At 49.9% G+C, this 16,777-nt stretch overlaps 1 protein-coding gene across 2 annotated transcripts in view; it reads left to right on the top strand.

Moving 5' to 3' along the window:
* The window catches only part of Uqcc1 (ubiquinol-cytochrome c reductase complex assembly factor 1), an 88,950-nt gene extending 73,392 nt beyond the window's left edge, over positions 1–15,558 (top strand). For both annotated transcript variants that reach the window (XM_006988259.4, XM_042276590.2), the window contains 3 exons: positions 2,878–2,955; positions 11,101–11,214; positions 13,983–15,558. In XM_006988259.4, the coding sequence (XP_006988321.1) occupies positions 2,878–2,955; positions 11,101–11,214; positions 13,983–14,117 (327 nt within the window). In that variant the 3' untranslated portion in view covers positions 14,118–15,558. The remainder of the gene's footprint in view (positions 1–2,877; positions 2,956–11,100; positions 11,215–13,982) is intronic.
* The last annotated feature ends 1,219 nt before the right edge of the window (positions 15,559–16,777 follow it).

The following is a 16,777-nucleotide window of genomic DNA, read 5'->3' as shown; positions in this document are numbered from 1 at the left end:
TTTCCCATGTGGTGGCTCAGTATATATGGGTTTTCATAAAAAGCAAAGCATTATGGACAGGATAAGATCTTAATGAGCAAACAGCCCAACACCATCTTCTGCTGGGGGATCTGCGTATTCATAAGCAACATGCTCCGTATAGGATGATCTAGGATTGGGGAGATGCGGACCCTGCACCCCAGCAGAAGATGCTTAAGTGAGGGAGTAGAATGGGGGTGCAGCAGAGGGAAGCTCCAGCATCAGGGGCCCAGTGGGGTGAGTCTAGCAGCTCAGGAAGTTGCTGTCGCTTCCTTCATCTGCTGCCTGCAGATCCGTGTTGCAGCGATCAAGCTTGCACTGTCTTCCAGAAAGGGACCTTCTTATGATCTAATCTAGCCTGGGTGGTGATAGCAGAAAGCCATTCCGAGCTGTGGCAGCTTGCCTTCTCTCTGCAGAAGTGATGGGGAGCTCACAGGAGGGCACTGGAGTAGACCCTGGCTAACACTGAGCTCCATTCCTGACTCCGCTCTCCCCTTGGCAATCAGCAGCCGGTCATCTTCTCCGAGAGAAGATGCGTTTGTCCCTGTTTGGGCCTCTCTGGAAAGCAAGAACCAAGCTTTGCAGAATACTATTTGGGGGCTCCACTCTAATCCCGTGCTGATGGTAACTTGGTGTGTGACCTTGGATCTGTCCCTTTCCATGTCTGAGCCTCGTTTCACCATTCATTCCCTCGGGGTCACTGGGTCAGGTGATCCCCGAAGGCCCTTCCAGCTTCAGCACTAGTTGGCATGATGCGGTATGTACGCTAACTCCGCCAACCGAGCAGGTTTGGTAAATGTTTGCCTAGGAGTGGTGCCTGGCCTTGTGTTGGATGCCCGTGGTGTGCTCTTTTGGCCCTGGTCATCTTGCACATTTAGGAGAACAACTAGTACATATGTAAGGGGGAACCCAAGTGTATTGAGGGCTGGGCGACCTCTCGTCCTCCAGTGACAGGAGGGACTCTTAACTCCGGCCTATTGTGACTCTCTCACCACGGCGCATTAGATGAAGCAGTAGAGAGAAATAAAGTAGTGTCTAGTTCTGGGATTGCAGAAACACAGAAGGTGCTTTTTCAGCAAAAACAAAATAATGTGGGGCATTGGATAGAGCATGCTGTGAGTGGCCCTTGCTTTTGTTTGTTTGTTTGGGGTTGCTGAACCCAGGGCCTCACACACTAGGCAAGTCCTCAGCCCTGGGTGGTGACCTTGCAAGGATTCATTATCAGCATGCCTGTCTTAGCCCCTGTCCTGGGCCAGGTGTTTGCGTGCCAAAATGATTCAGTCCTGCTTCCTGTGACCCAACTTGAGTAGCTCACAGACTGGTGAGAAAGACAGGTATACAAGCAGCTCCAGCCATACTGTGTACCTAGGGGGAGAAATACACCCCGAACTCGGAGAGCACAAAGGAGCAGTGGCTGACGGGCCTGGCCTGAAGGTGGGTCGGAAAGGTCATGGCTTACACTCCCAGACACCACCGATCTCAGATTTTCCAGCCCCAACTCCACAATTCTCTTTTCACTGTTGAGCATTGTCCACGATGGTAAAGCACTGGAACTGCTTTTAGTTTTCGTTTTGTGTAAACAGACCAGGGCTTACTCACAGTTGCTCATGTTTGCAGAGTTCGCTGCCATTTACCAAGACTTCCAGGGTATGTTGTTAACTTAATGAATGAATGCAAACGAACTTCTGTGCTCTTGAAAACAGCTCTTGTGTGCAGGGCAAGACAAAACAGCCTCAGAGAGCTTGGCTTGCTCAAGACCACATCCAAAATATATACCAGAGTTAGGACTTGAATCCGGGTTTTCTGAGTCTAAACCCAAATCCTTTAGCCTTTTCTGACCTCCAGAGATGGTTATGAATCCCAGGATAAAGGTCGCTTAGTCTTTGATTTATTATATGTTATGATTTGAATACAAACTGTCCCCCTGCAGGCTCATGTGTCTGGACACTTAGTTTCTAAGTGATAGACCTGCTAGGAAGGTTGTGGAACCTTTAGGAGGTGGCGGCTCCCTGGAGGGAAGTGTATTTCAGGGGACAGGCTTTCTGCTCTCTGCTTTCTGATCCACCAAGATGTGAACTAGTAACCTCACTCCCCCACCATTAGCCTGCAGCCACATCTTCATTGCTCAGTGGACTGTGTCCTCTCAGAACCGTGAGCCAAAATAAGTCCTTCCTGGCTTAGGTAACTTCGTTCAGGTATTTTACACACACTCACACACACTAAGATAATAATGATAATTTAAATTCTGTTTACTTATTTGTGTGTGTGCATGTGGAGGTCAGAGAAGGACTTGGCGGTGTCGCTTTTCTCCTTCTGTCATGTGGGTCCTGGGGATCGAACTCCAGTTGTCAGGCTTTGCCTGCCCAGCCATCTCAGTGGTCCTTTCGTTGTTTGTGAAACATGGTCTCATATAGCCCAGGCTGCATGGCCTTGTTATGGCCTTGACTTCTGATACACACATGCACACGCGCACGCACGCACGCACGCATGCACGCACGCACGCACACGCATCATGCTAGGGATGCCAGGAGTGGGCTCCCACACCTGTGAGTAGTTTTTCAATGCCTGTTTTCCTATGCTAGGCTGTGTGCTTCTGTAATCAGACACTGTTTCTGATGCTTTGTGTTGATCAGCACTAACTCAAAACTGACATGCAGTGGAGGGTCCAGTCATTAAAATGAATGTAGTTTTGAATCAAAATCTGAAGGAAGTGGCAGTTTCATTGTGGAAAATCCTGACAGCCAGGGGCTTGGAAATGCACTGGCAGTTGAACCTGAGTTCCTTTCTCTTTGTTTTAACAGCCTATGACAGCTAAGAGACACCGTGCTTTTCCTTACTTTCATAATTTTGTTTTTGTAGGTTAATTCCTATATCCTAAAGAAGAACATGGCCCTCATGACAAACAATTTCTATGCGGCAATCTTGGGATATGATGAGGTAAGATCATTTGCCAAGCCTTAGTTCATGGTGGCCTCCCCCAAAAGCTCCACCTTCCTCCCTTCTGCTCCTCCTCCGTGCTTGTTAAAGAGTTTCTTTTTATTTATGTGTCTATGTCTGTGTCTGTGTGAGTGTCTACCACATGTGTGTGAAGGTGCATGTTAGTGCCTATGGAGGCCAGGAAAGGGCATCCGTCCCCTAGAGCTGGAGTTCAAGGCTTTTAAGTTGTGAACCACACAACGTGAGTACTGGGAACCAAAGTGGTTAACAACCGTACCCAGTCCCAGCAAAGGCTCCCTGTACATATGTGTGTGCATGCGTATGTGTATGTGTGTGTGCCACGTGTGCGTGCGTGCGTGCGTGCGTGCGTGCGTGCGTGCATGTGTGTGTGTGTACCAGCAGAAGCCAGAAGGGGGTGCTGGATCCCCTGGAGCTGAAGTTACAGGCAGTTGTAATTCACTGACTTGTGTGCTCAGAACCACACTTGTGAGCTCTGTAAGGTGCTTATAGCCGCTGCGCCATCTCCAGCCTTTGAGGAGACTGAAGGAAGCTTTGAGGGTGTGTTCTCTACTTGCCATTTTTGCTTAGTACTTATTTCTTCACCTTCATCTAGTGCTGGGGAAAGAGAGCATTATATAATGTGGTCACCCATTTAACAAGTTAGCATTGAGTGCTCACTGAGTGCTGGATGGGGGTACAGAGGTGAATCAGACACTGCCACAGTCCCGGCTCTTCCCAGAGAATGGAAGACACTCATACGTAAATGACATGATCTGTGGGACAAAATGTATACTGTTTTATTTTTCATTTTGAAGCAGCACATATTCATTTATGTGTATGAACTTTTTGCCTACATGTATGTATGACCCATGAGTGTCTGGCGCCTGGAGGTCATTCAGATTTCAATGAATCCTCTGGAACTAGAGTTAGGATGGTTGTGAGCCATCATGTGGAAACTGGGGACTGAATCCAGTTCCTCTGCAAGAACAAGTGTTGAACCATCTCTCAAGCCCCCAAGTGCTGGGATTAATGGCATGCACCACACTACACCTAGCTGCATAGTACTCGTTTTTAACGTTCACAAAACTGTACGAACCTGCTTGAAGTACAACAAAGGCCTCGTTTTTTCTCCAGCCCCAGAGGAGAAGTCACCATAGTCCACTGGGTCTCCTTCCTGGTGTCACCTGTGCGTAGACAGCAGCTCCTCGCCTCTGAGCATAGGAGTTGCACCTGCATGCTTTTCTGCAGAGTGCTTTATGCACAGAGCTGTGCATGTTGAGCAGTCACAGTCTCAAACTGGAAGTCCGCCCATTGAATGCCAGCTCTCCATTTCCCCCTCCTCGACCCTGGCAAGCGCTTTTTTCTCTCTGACTCTATGAATCGACTGGGAACTCGTGTGAGGAGAATCTTCCAATTACTGGCTTATTTCACCTAGAAGCATGTCTCCAGGTTCATCCAGGTTGTCTCTGTGCCATTCCCCAGCCCTCCAACTTTATTATGGAAATTTCAGGCGTGTAGAAAAGTTAGAAAGATGGTGTAATGAACACCTGTATACATACTCACAGCATTCATCGTGCCTCATTTTTTTCTTGATAAATGATGTGCTTTTAAACTCATTTTGTGGTTAACTCCCGTCTGTGCAGGCACCACCTCCTGGGAGAGGGTCCCTGGCCTTCCCCGGGCTTAGCTCATTCCACCTGCCCTGGGTGCTTCCAGCCCTTTCCAGCACTGACGTCTGTCACCTGGCTGGCTGTGGATTTCTTCTGGAAGTGACAATGCCCAGTTGTTTCTGAAGCTTGGCATGCAGTGAGGCGGGGAAGAAATGGACAGAGCAGGGCTGGGCTACAGCTCAGTTGGTAGATCACTTACCCAGAATTCACAAGGCCCTGGGTTTGATTCTCTGAACTGAATGAAATGGCATGGTAGCACATGCCTGTGGCCTGTGATCTCCGCTGGCGTGTTCTACCATCAATTCATGTTAGGGTTGAACCCAGGGCTCTGTGCATCTTAGGCAAGCACTCTGCCAACTGAGCTATTGGATGCTTTTTTAAAATTCTCCTTTTTCATTGTTTGAGAATTTCATGCATGCATATCATGTGTTTTTATTAAATCCACCTCCCTATACTCATATCATACTAGATATAAAGCAAAGAACAATCAGACTGCAACCCACAGATCCAGGGAGGCTACATAGCAGGGGGGACCCTAGGATGACTGTGGCTTATGATAAGTTTTGGTTTTACTCAATCACTGGGCAAGCCTCAGTGAAACATTTCACTATTAGAATAAGAATTAGTACTGTATCAAGCTGATAATAGAAAAAAAAATTAAATTTTAAAAAATCCACCTCCCTTTCTCTCTCCTACAATCCCCCATCACCACTTTTCCCTTCAGACTTCTGTGTCTGCTTGTCCCTTGGCTCCCTGAGTTCGCTTGTTGCCGTCTGTATGTGCATGGGTTTAGGACCATCTACTGGAGCCCTCAGGTTCTGCACCCAGGAGACACTTTAAATCTGATCCCTGAGACCCTTTGAAGGCTGTGACCCAGCAGGAGCCACCTGGCGCTTCAGCAAGCACCCAGGCGACATGAACAGGAAAAGCTTGGGAAATATGCCAACGACCTGGGATACTTTCTAGAAGTTTCAGTGTCAGGAACCCATCACCCAGGGCTTCTGGCTTAACTGGTGTGGGTGGACAGCCATAGCTGTAAAAGTTCCCAAGGGGCTGGAGAGATGGCTCAGCGGTTAAGAGCATTGACTGCTCTTCCAGAGGACCCGGGTTCAATTCCCAGCACCCGCATGGCAGCTCACAACTACAGTTCCAGGGGATCCAACACCCTCACACAGACAAAACACCAATGCACATGAAACACTACTAAATAAAAAATAAACAACAACAAAAAGTTTCCAGATGGTTTAGATGTGTGAGTCCAGAACAGCTTGTCTTAAATTTTGAAGTGCAAGTGAATCATGTACAAAACGGGGTAAAATGCTTGTTAGATTCAGCAGCTGTGGGTTGGAACCCAAGGAACTTCACTTCAAAGAAGCTTGCAAGCCATGCGGAAGCAGCCATTCTTCAGAACACTCTATAATCACAAGGTTCTAGACCTGCCCCAGACTAGCTGCATGCCACTATTTTGATTTCATTAAATAAAACAAACTCTTCGCGTCCTCATCCTGTTGGTCCTGGTGGTGCTCAATGACCATGTGCCAGAGGCCACTGTGGTAGACGGTGAGGAAAGTTCTGTGGACGGCGCCATTGTGCTGTGAGCCCTTCCTACGTGACTCATGCTTCCTGTCTCTCTGCTCTGTTCAGTCCAGGTGCTTCACAGTATCACTGTATGAACTGTTGTGCTGTTTCGTGTCCACTCCATCTTTCCCTCTCATTGCCTGCCCTCCGAGGGAGGTCTTTGGCCTCACTGCCCTGCAGAAGATGTTGAGACTGTTAACACTCTACTGGCTGTTGAGTGTTGAAGTCAGTAGCGGAGAAGGAGTCAGCTTGTTACCTTGAAGGACAGACACTCTGTGTTCATGCATTTTTCTCTCTTGGTTAGAATGTCCTGCAGTGCTCCCCATTTCTTTAAAGATTGACTTACGTATGTATGTATGTATGTATGTATGTATGTGTGTGTGTATGTATGTATGTATGTATGTGTATCTGCCCGCATGCCCGCATGTAATGTGTTCACCATATGCATGCCTGATAACAGTGGAGGCCAGAAGAGGGCATCAGATTCCTTGGATATCTGGTTACCACCAGATAGGAGCTAGGGACCAAACCCACTTCTGCAAGTACAGCAAGTGCTCTTAACCACTGAGCCATCTCTGCAGCCTCATCTGTCTGTCTGTCTGTCTGTCTGTCTGTCTGTCTAATGAAGCCCTGGCTGTCTTGGAGCTGGCTATATAGTCCAGCCTGGCTTCGAACTCACAGAGATCCTCCTGCCTCCACTTAGAGTGCTGGGGATCAAAGGCCAGCTGATCCTGCCAGAAGGTTTTTTGTTTGTTTGTTTGTTTTGTTTTGTTTTTGTTTTTGTTTTTTGACATAGGGTTTCCCTATGTAGCCCTGGCTGTCCTGAAACTCACTCTGCAAACTAGGCTGGCCTGGAACTCAGAGCTCCTCCTGCCTCTGCCTCCCGAGTGCTGGGATTAAAGGCGTGCGCTACCACCACCTGACTTGATCTCCTTGTTCTTAAAGGCCACTTTTTTGCACACTTCTTTTCTAACCTCTCTAGATCTCTTGTGTTTTTAATGTGCATTTATTTCACCATCTATCTATCCATTTAACAGTGGTTTTTAGCATGCTTATCACGTGTGATAGATGAGGAATATGTTGGTGAATCAAAGAAACATGATTCAGTCTCTTTCCCATTGAAGTTACTGAGACAGGTGGCACATGAGTAACTCCTAAGTAAGCAGAAAAATGCTTAATTACTAATAGAGGGCGCTGATAGAGATCCACAGTGGAAGATACAGTGTGGACGGGAGGGGCTCTCCAGGACTCGTTCAGAAGTAGACTGAGGAATAAGGAGGCAAAGGCAGCCGTGGATTGTGGTCTCACCAGGGAACTTAGCATTTGTTCACTGCCCATGATTTTGCTCTGTGCTACCTTGTCCCTTCTGGATTGCAGGACCCTGAGAGCTGAGCGCAGTCGGTACGATTCTGTGTTCTTAGCATTGTGTTAAGCACGTAGTGGTAGTTGCCACTTCTGGATAGTACCACAAGTTCCTCTCTGTTACTCTAGACCTAGACACCCTAATTTCCTAAAGAATGCCTTCTTTTATGCCACGAGGTAAACAGTGGGCACCCCACTAGATTGTGGGAAACTGGCCCTGCACCCTAGTGCTTCTTGATGTTCAAATTTGCACACTTGAATAGTCTCCCATTTGTCCTAGCCGTCTGATGGGAAGAAGGCTGCAGCTGAGTTTGGTGTTGGAGTCTGCCGTTTTCAGCACACAGCTACTGTGTGCCAGAGCTGGGTGATGGCACCATCCCCTGACCTCAGCAGTGCAGGCAGGTTCCTCTCTCAACACCAATTACCTCGATAACCTCTGAGGGAGCCTCGGTTCTTATCATTCAGGTGGGGGTAATAATACCTGTGCTGTGTGGTGCAGGTAGTCATTAGACACTAGCTGGCAAAGAGACTGGTAATCTGGAACAGGTTCTTAGCAGGGCTGACAGCTCCCGAGTCCCCCTTTGCCTTCTGACTGCTCAGGCCCCCGTGTGTGGATTTGCCCAGTCCCAGCCAGCCATCTCCCCCAGCTCCAGGTCCCTGATGGCAGCAAGCTCTGACTCCCCACTTCTCTTTTTCTGGGCTCTGCTCAAGCTCCAAGCCCCTGTGACACTCCCACCCACTCCTTCCCATATCACATAAGTGGGTCTCTGCCAGCAGCGTCCCGCCTGTGCCCAGGGCACTTCACACACAGGCGGGCTGTTGTGTTAGCACATCGCTTGCGGGAGGATGATGTGCCTGAGCTTGTCCTTGGCTGTCGTTGCCATCTGCTAGAAGAAGCGGATTTCCCCGGCTCAGCCATCACACCGGGAGTCTTCAGCTGCGGAACTATGGGGGCGATTTAGCAGAAGGCATCTCAAGCAGGTGGATTGCTTTTCCACCTATCTGTTGACTCCCTGCATGTAGGTTGAACCTTTTTGTTGGCTGACCTGGAGTCAGCCTTATATGCCCCAGGCCCAGGAGGCTAGACCACTGCATAACGCGGACTAAGTATCCCTACGGTTTTGTATTCCTTACTAGGGAGAGAGCTTTTCATGGACATTGTCTCTTAATTCTTTTTTTTTTTTTTTGGTTTTTCGAGACAGGGTTTCTCTGTGTAGCTTTGCGCCTTTCCTGGAACTCACTTGGTAGCCCAGGCTGGCCTCGAACTCACAAAGATCCGCCTGCCTCTGCCTCCCGAGTGCTGGGATTAAAGGCGTGCGCCACCACCGCCCGGCCCATTGTCTCTTAATTCTTAAAACTCTGTGGGATAGGAACTAGTCAGGCTCAGCTAACAAATGAGAAACTGAGGCTCCAGAGGAGCTCAGGGCTTTTCAAAGGCCACACTACCCTAAAGTGACAGAGCTGGCATTGAACTTGGGTGGACCATCTCTCAGACCCCACTGCTGTCTCGAGTGTATTAGTTTCCAGCAAAAGCATGCTTTTGTTTATTGTAGCCAACGCATTTCACTTTTTAAAATGGCTTTGTAGCCTGACACGATGGCACATGCCTATATTCTAGTACTTGGGAAGTCAGGAGTTCAAGGTCTCCCTGGGCTACAAAGAGTTTGAAGGCAGCCTTGGGTACATGAGACTCTGTCGAAAAAAATCAAAAAGCTGTGCTGGAGAGAGCTCACTCAGTTAAGACAGTTACCACCAAGCCCTGTGGGCCAGGCTGGATCCCAGGGACCCACATGGTGAATGGAGAGAACCAGACCTTGCAGGTTTTCCTGTGACCTTCACATGCACTTTGTGGCATGTGCACACCCATACCCACATGCATGCAAAATCAATACTCGTAATTATTTTTAAAAGCCTTTACTTTTTTTGTGTGGTGGTGCAAGGAATTGAATCCAAGGCTTTGAAGATACTAAGCAAGTACTCTACCACTGAGCCACACCCCCAGGCCACATTACCTCATCCTTGTAACTCGAGGATGCTGTAGGTAGAGCAAGTATTTTCTTTCACCTCTGCTGCTCAGGTCCTGGGGTGATAGGCATGCACCACCCCACCCATTTTAGAGCAAATGTTTTCATCCCTTTGAGCATCCAGGAAGCCCTATGACTCGGGTTTAGCCATAACCATTGAACCTGACTGTGGCAGACCAAACGCAGACTGAGTCCAGCCTTCTGAGTCCAAGGCAACACCTCACTTCCATGTCCTACTTTGGCACAAAGGCAGAAGCACTTCTCAGGGCCTTTCCCTTCAATTTCCTTCATCCTCCCTGCCCTAGAGGTCTGAGCTAGAAAATGGCTGTAATTGGCCTCTGTAATATCTGGGCTTCCAAACAGAGTTCCCAGTGCCAGGAGAGGCGATATCAGGCATACAGACGGGCTCCGAGCATTGCCCTGTGCAGCCCCGTGTGGCCCATGGCATACCTACTCATCAGCCTGTTCCTTGCCTCGGTGTCTGGGCCAGCCATGGTCAGACGGGGGACAGTGAAGGTATAGTGTCTCCTTCCCTTCCCCAAAGAGCCAGCTGCTTTGCAGATGTGTGACCTTGGACCAAGCAAGTATGAACAGTCCCCACCCTTGCCCGTGCCCAGGCAAACACAGACTTGCAATGCTGCCAGCCCGCACCTTGTGAACAGCAGCAGGAGTGTGGCTACTGCACTGCCCTTGCTGGGCCTTGCAGACATTCATTGCCTAGGCCAGGCACAGTGGTGGAGGTGAATGGACCACACCTGGAAGGGTCCAGCAGATGTCAGAGCCAGCTCCGCATTGCCTTAGCCAGTCCCATGTCCTTCTTCTGTATAAAAAGAAGGGTTGAGGGACTAGAGAGGTGGCTTGGTGGTTAAGAGCACTGGCTGCTCTTCCAGAGGACCTGGGTTTAATCCCTAGCACCCACACGATAGCTCACAATCATCTGTAACTTCGGTTCCAGGAGATCTGACACCCTCTTCTGACCTCCACAGGTAGCAGGCACTCACATGGTATACATGCAGGCCAAACCCTCATATACACAAAATAAAGCCGGGCAGTAGTGGTGCATACCTTTAGTCCCAGCACTTGGGAGGCAGAGGCAGAGGCTCTGTGAGTTCGAGGCCAGCCTGGGCTACAGAGCAAGATCCAGGAAAGGCGCCAAAGCTACACAGAGAAACCCTGTCTCGACCCCCCCCCCCAAAAAAAAAAAAAACTTACTTTTAAACAAAGAAGAAGCACTCAGGAGGCAAAGGCAGCTTTGTGAGTTCTAGCCTGGTCTCCAGAGTTTCAGACCAGCCTGATCTACAGAACAAGTTTCAGGCCAGCCAGAGCTACACAGTAAAACCCTGCCTATCAATGCCCCTCTCCAAAAAACAAAAAACAAAACAGGCGTTCCAGACGTTCTCAAGCTCCCCCATTACCCTCTCACTCCTGAATCCATTCTTTGGTCTCCTTTGTTCAAATAGCCCAGCTTTAGTGTCATGGCTCTGCAAGACATGTCCTGTTCTGTGTTCTAGGGGATCCTTTCAGATGATCGTGGACTGGCTGCCGCCCTCTGGAGAACCTTCTTCAACCAGAAATGTGAAGACCCTCGGCAGCTTGAGTTGCTGGTGGAGTATGTGAGGAAACAGGTTAGTGCCCTCTCCCTGCCCCCATCTGGTGGCAGTGTGGTCCTGAGTACATGGTGCTAGCATCTTGGTAGGTCAGGAGAGACCGACTGACCAGGAGCTTGTTTAAGGGATTCTGACCCAACCACATCAGCAGTAAGCACTGGTGAGGACCCAGCATCTCCTAAACAAAGGTTCTTCCTTCCTTTTTCCTTCCTTCCCTCCACCACTTCCTTCCTTTTTCTTTCTTTCTTCCTTTCAGACAAGGTCACATGTAGACCAGACTGGCCTTGGATTCCTGATCCTTCTGCCTTCATCTGTGAGCCACCAGGCCTAGCTTAAGATTGAACATCTTCAGCCAGGCATAGTGGTGCACGCCTTTTTATCCCAGCACTTGGGAAACAGAGGTAGAGGCAGACAGGTTTCTGTTAGTTCAAGGCCCGCCTGGTCTACATAGAGAGGGTTCCAGGTCAGCCAGGGCTACATAGAGAGACCCTGTCTCAAAAAACAAACAGACAAACAAAACCACAACAACCAAGAATGGGGATCCCAGGGGTGGGGGCGGAGAGGAAAGGAGCCTTCTGCTGCAGAAAGCCATGGTATTCATGTGCTCTTTCATCACCTGCCGGCACCAGGTGCTGTGTTAAGTACTACGCCCTCGGTCCTGGAAGATGTGGCACCTCTAGTTCGCCCACTGGCTGCTCTTCGCCATCAAGCAGGGTCCCCACATCAGGTCCTTACTCTGGCTTTTCAGGGCTCCTGACCCTAAAACTTCCAGGAAGAGCTCCTTGGGAGGAGGACTGCTTGAGCACAGGGCAGAATTCACTCCTGATGGCCTGCCCTAGATCCTTCGTGGATAGGAAGCTCATGCCTTCTGCATGACCATTCACTCACTCATCCTGAGGCGGGACGTGGAGGCTTTTCTGGGGTCTCCCGGTGGTTCACCCTGCACAACTGGCCTCAGAACCCGAGCGGGGTGAATCATTTAACCACTAGGAGCCACAGCTGCTGCGGACAGCTCACCAGCTTGAGCTGTCTGTGAGTCACACCTTTGCTTCACGGACGGACGTGGCCTCTGGGGCTGGAGGGGCATCATGCCACAGTAATGCTTGAGTCCATGGCCCTGCTGGCCTCCCACAAGCAGGAAAGGGCCGGCCAGACCCCAGCACTAGGGCAGACAGGACACTAATCGGACCAGCTAGTTGCCTGATGGAGAGCGACATGCTGAGGCTGTTGGCAGCCAGAGCGTGGGGAACCCCAGAAGCCAACACTGCCGTTTGACAACATGGGCCAGGGAGAAGGCACTGGCCTAGAGAGCCTCACCCTTCGACGGGAGTTGAAATTGGCGAAGTAAACACTTTTTTTAGAGACCCACCCAAGTTTTTCCATCTGTCCTGGTGGGCTTGTGCCAGAGGCTATGACAAGGCATAGCTAGGACCTCTCTCCAGGGGCCCCAAAGAAGAGTTTGCCGTAAGTAATGCTCCCGTGGGAAGTCTCCTTTGGCCCCATTAGAAGTGGGCAATGACAAGAAAGCAAGGAGTCTTTGTTGGGGACCCAGTTCTGTCGTGCCTTAGAGTGCCTGCTGTGTCAGGCCTGGGCTGAGGGCGGAGTTCAAGGCCTCAGTCCTGCCCTCAAGGAGCCAGACAAGTTTACAGGCAGCCTTGGGGTCAGTCAGCCAGTCTGCAGTGTGATCCAGGTTCGGGCTGGTGCTGGGGAAGCCAGGGAAAGGCATGTTCTGACCCAGGAAGCTGGGCCTTGAGCAGTCTCTGCTACTACACAGTAACTTGGTTACCATTTGGTAACCAATCTTCAGTTAACAACCAGGAGGCAGGCAAGATGGTGGTGTTCGGGGGAAGAGCTGTGGAGGAGCTAGGAGGAGGCGTGGGCTGCGATTCAGTGAACTGCGTCCCGGAAAGCTGGTCAGAGACCGGGACTAAGTTTGAAAATGAAACCGGAGCAGTGAGCTCTTGGAAGAGGAGACAATCCAAGGCCTAAGATGAGGCCTCAGTCTTCCTTCCCCTCCCCATAAGGCTAAGTGGGGCCCACCGGACAGCATCAGGGCCCACTAAAGGGTAGAGTCAAAGATGTTAGGAGGACAGTTGGGGGCCAGTGTTCTGCATGCACTGTGCTGCTTACTCTCCTCTGTGCCCTGGAAGATGCACATTTCCAGCTGCTCTGGACAAGGGGACAGCAGTTCCCAAAGTGACCCCCCGGCACATCGCCACCAGAGCAGGGCAGAGAGCAGACGGCGATCTGGAGATCGTCTGGTCTGACTTCCTGGTCTGCGAGAACTTTGTAATGAGCGTGTAGCAGAGGTTAAAAATCCCTCATAGGGAACGTGTGGAGTGGGGAGATATGATAGGGAATTCACTAAAACATTGTCAGTGTGATTCTCCAGGTCACTGGTTCTCATCCTTCCCAATGCTACCACCCTTTAGTACAGTTTTTCATGGTGTGGTGACCCCCAACCTTAAATTTATTTTGTTGCTACTTCATAACTGTCATTTTGCTACTGTTATAAATGGGAATGTAAATATTTGATATGCAAGATATCTGACATGTGACCCCTGTGAAAGGGTTGTTCACCCCAAAGGGTCACGACCCACAGGTTGAGAAGCATTGGCCTCGGTGGTTGTTTCTCCAGATCCCCTTAATGCAGTAATCCTGGAGCTGGACAGTGAGATTACAACCACCACCACCCCTTCCCCTGCCCTTCTCATTCCTCTCCGCGGGGAAGCTGTCTGTCACCCTCACACATGCCTGTATCCTCTGGTCCCCTGCTCTGTTTCTAGATGCAATACCTGGACTCCATGAACGGGGAGGATCTGCTTCTGACAGGGGAAGTGAGATGGCGCCCTCTGGTGGAAAAGAATCCACAGAGCATCTTGAAGGCCCACGCTCCTACTTACAATGATGAGGGCCTTTGAGAGACTGACTCCCCTGGACAGTCGTGGCTGGCTGGCTTGGAGGAGCCTCCATGGAAGAAGTGCCTGTGTGTCCCAGGACCCTGAAGAAGGTGGCCTAAACTGACTTTTGAACAGCACCTGTTGAATCCTCGGCTCATTTGTGTTGAGTTTCTTCTTCTGAGCCCAGGAGTCTGATCCAGTGGGGGTCCTACTGGGGGGTCCTCTCACGCCTCTGACATGTTCCCTCCATCAAGAGAAGCCCAAAGCACACTTCCCAAGTCCTTCCAGCAACACACATGACTGAGAGCTTTTCTAGAAGGCTGAGGAAGGGATGGGTAGGTTAGAAAGGGGGCCCGCTCACCCAGGTCCCCCATGCCTAGGAGCAGTTTCTAATGCTAAGTTAAGACGGGTAACTATATACTGTCCCCCAGCTGTGAGCCATGGGAGTGAAGTAGCCATTAAAAAAAAGAGACTTATTTCTGCCATGGTTCTTTGTTCCGGGGTCTTTTAGAAACATAAAGCCAGGCAGTGGTGCAAGCCTTTAATCTCGGCACTCAGGGGGCAGAGGCAGGTGGATCTCTGTGAGTTTGAGGTCAGCCTGGTCTACAGAGTGAGTTCCAGGACAGCCAGAGCTACACACAAAACAAAACAAGAAAACAAAAAGAAACGTAGGTGAGGCAGTGGATGCTCCAAGCTCAGGAATTAACTGCAGCTGCTCATGTCTCCAGTTCCAGTTCACAGAGAGGAGGCAAAGCACGGTCTGCCAGGCACGTTCTCTGGGACCCAGGAGGTCTCTGAGGGCCGAGGGGCTTGTCACATCCTAAGTCATTTAGAAAGAGGTTTTGAGAACAAAAGTCCCTTTGTCATCCACAGTGACTGGGAAGGAATGCTCTGTCTTTCCTCTCACGGTCTTTACAGGAGACAGCGAGGTGACGAGAACTCTTCCTGGCCTGTTGGTACCATCCCAAGCCCCAGCCGAAGCCCAGTTTCTACCCTCTCCCCAGCTTCTAAAGCATGTGCTGCAAGGGGCACCTGGTCTCAGGCACTTAAGGGGCCTGTTTTCTCTGAGAGTTTGGGTCATCTCTTGGAAGGTTTTCTGAAATTGAGGGAAGGGGGTGGGAACCATCCTGCCCCTTCCTCCCCCATCCAGCTTCCTTCATTGAATTTGCTATAAAATGAGTCATATAAAGAAACTCTATACTGTGAGGTATACGCCACTTCTGTGAAAACATTACAAATCAAGCCGCCTTCTCTTGGTTTATTTAAGATGCTTTTGTTGCAAGCGGGGCTCTGGAGTGAGGCGTCCTCTGTGAGTGTGAGATAATAACACCTTGTAACTCATTACATCTGGGCACTATTTACATAAACCAGAGGCGAGCCAGGCAGGAATTTGCTGATTAATTTATTTTTAATGGAGTGAAGTATGCCATGCACCAAAATAAACTTTACTGTGTGTACCTAACTGCTCCTGGAATGGATGGAAAAATTAATGGAACAGATTTTGGCTCCTAACTCTGCACATTAATTCATATATAAAAGTTATTTGAGCGTTAACCCATTTGCTGCCCAGGGCGGCTCCCCTGCCGCAGATCCCAGCCCACAGCACCAGTGAGAGCTACTGGGCTTGCTTTAGGAACCTCGACCTTGCCAGCAATTTTAAAGGTCATTAGGGCCCATCCGGGTACCTTTGCCCACCTTTCTTAGGTTCTGTGTTCATGCAAACCCTAGCGAAATCCAGCAGCAGAGTGGCCCTTGCTTGCAGAGATTGTATCCATAGAATTCAGTGTTAGGATCCAGCAACTCTTCACATGGAGTTGTGCTGTGATTCCCGGGGTCCTTACCCATGACTCTATGCACCAGTTGCCATACCACACTCTCTCATCTTCAAGACAAAACTCAGGTACTTTATAGGCCACAGGTCTTCTGTTGACTCCCACCTCCATCCAGCTGATTCACCAGGTCTCTGTCTTTTCTTCCCTGAGCACACTTGGAGTCTTCCCCGAGTCACTTGGATCCCTCTGAAGGGACCACTGTGGTTTCTTTACCTGGACCTCATTCCTCCTGGTGCTGACTAAAGAGATCTTAACCTTCCCGAGTGTCACCTCCCCTTCTCTCTCCCCCAGCCCCCCACAGGCTTTCCAGGATGCACCTTACCATGTCCTCTGTGCACTTAGCACCCCTCTAAAAACAGAGGTTGCGTTTTGTTCACACCCCCTCCAGTATTGCAATGTTGACTGCAGCCGCACGGTGGCCGCTATGTTGGGAGGTCACCATGTTGGGAGGTCACCATGTTGGGAGGTCACCATGTTGGGAGGTCACTCTGTTGGGAGGTCACCATGTTGGGAGGTCACCATGTTGGGAGGTCACTCTGTTGGGAGGTCACCATATTGGGAGGTCACTCTGTTGGGAGGTCACTCAGTTGGGAGGTCACTTACTGTGCACTGTCTAGCAACATCTGTGTGCACCTGGCAAGTAAGTAAGAGTGAATGAGCTACGTCACTCACTGTGTAAGCCCAACTAAAAGAGCCCTTACTGGGCCAGCCTCGGTCCATCTTATTTTAGCAATAATGCTAAAATATCGAGGAGCTCCAAACCCAAAAGCTCCATCTAAACACTTTTCTAATTAAAGAAAAGAAGTTAGATAAAACAAGTGGAAGGCATTGCTTCCTGTCCCCGGAAGA

Source organism: Peromyscus maniculatus, chromosome 4 (genome assembly GCF_049852395.1).
Source record: "Peromyscus maniculatus bairdii isolate BWxNUB_F1_BW_parent chromosome 4, HU_Pman_BW_mat_3.1, whole genome shotgun sequence".
NCBI classification, from domain to species: Eukaryota; Metazoa; Chordata; class Mammalia; order Rodentia; family Cricetidae; genus Peromyscus; species Peromyscus maniculatus.
Note: the sequence above shows the minus strand (reverse complement) of the source record. Positions and strands in the feature narration are given on the sequence as shown.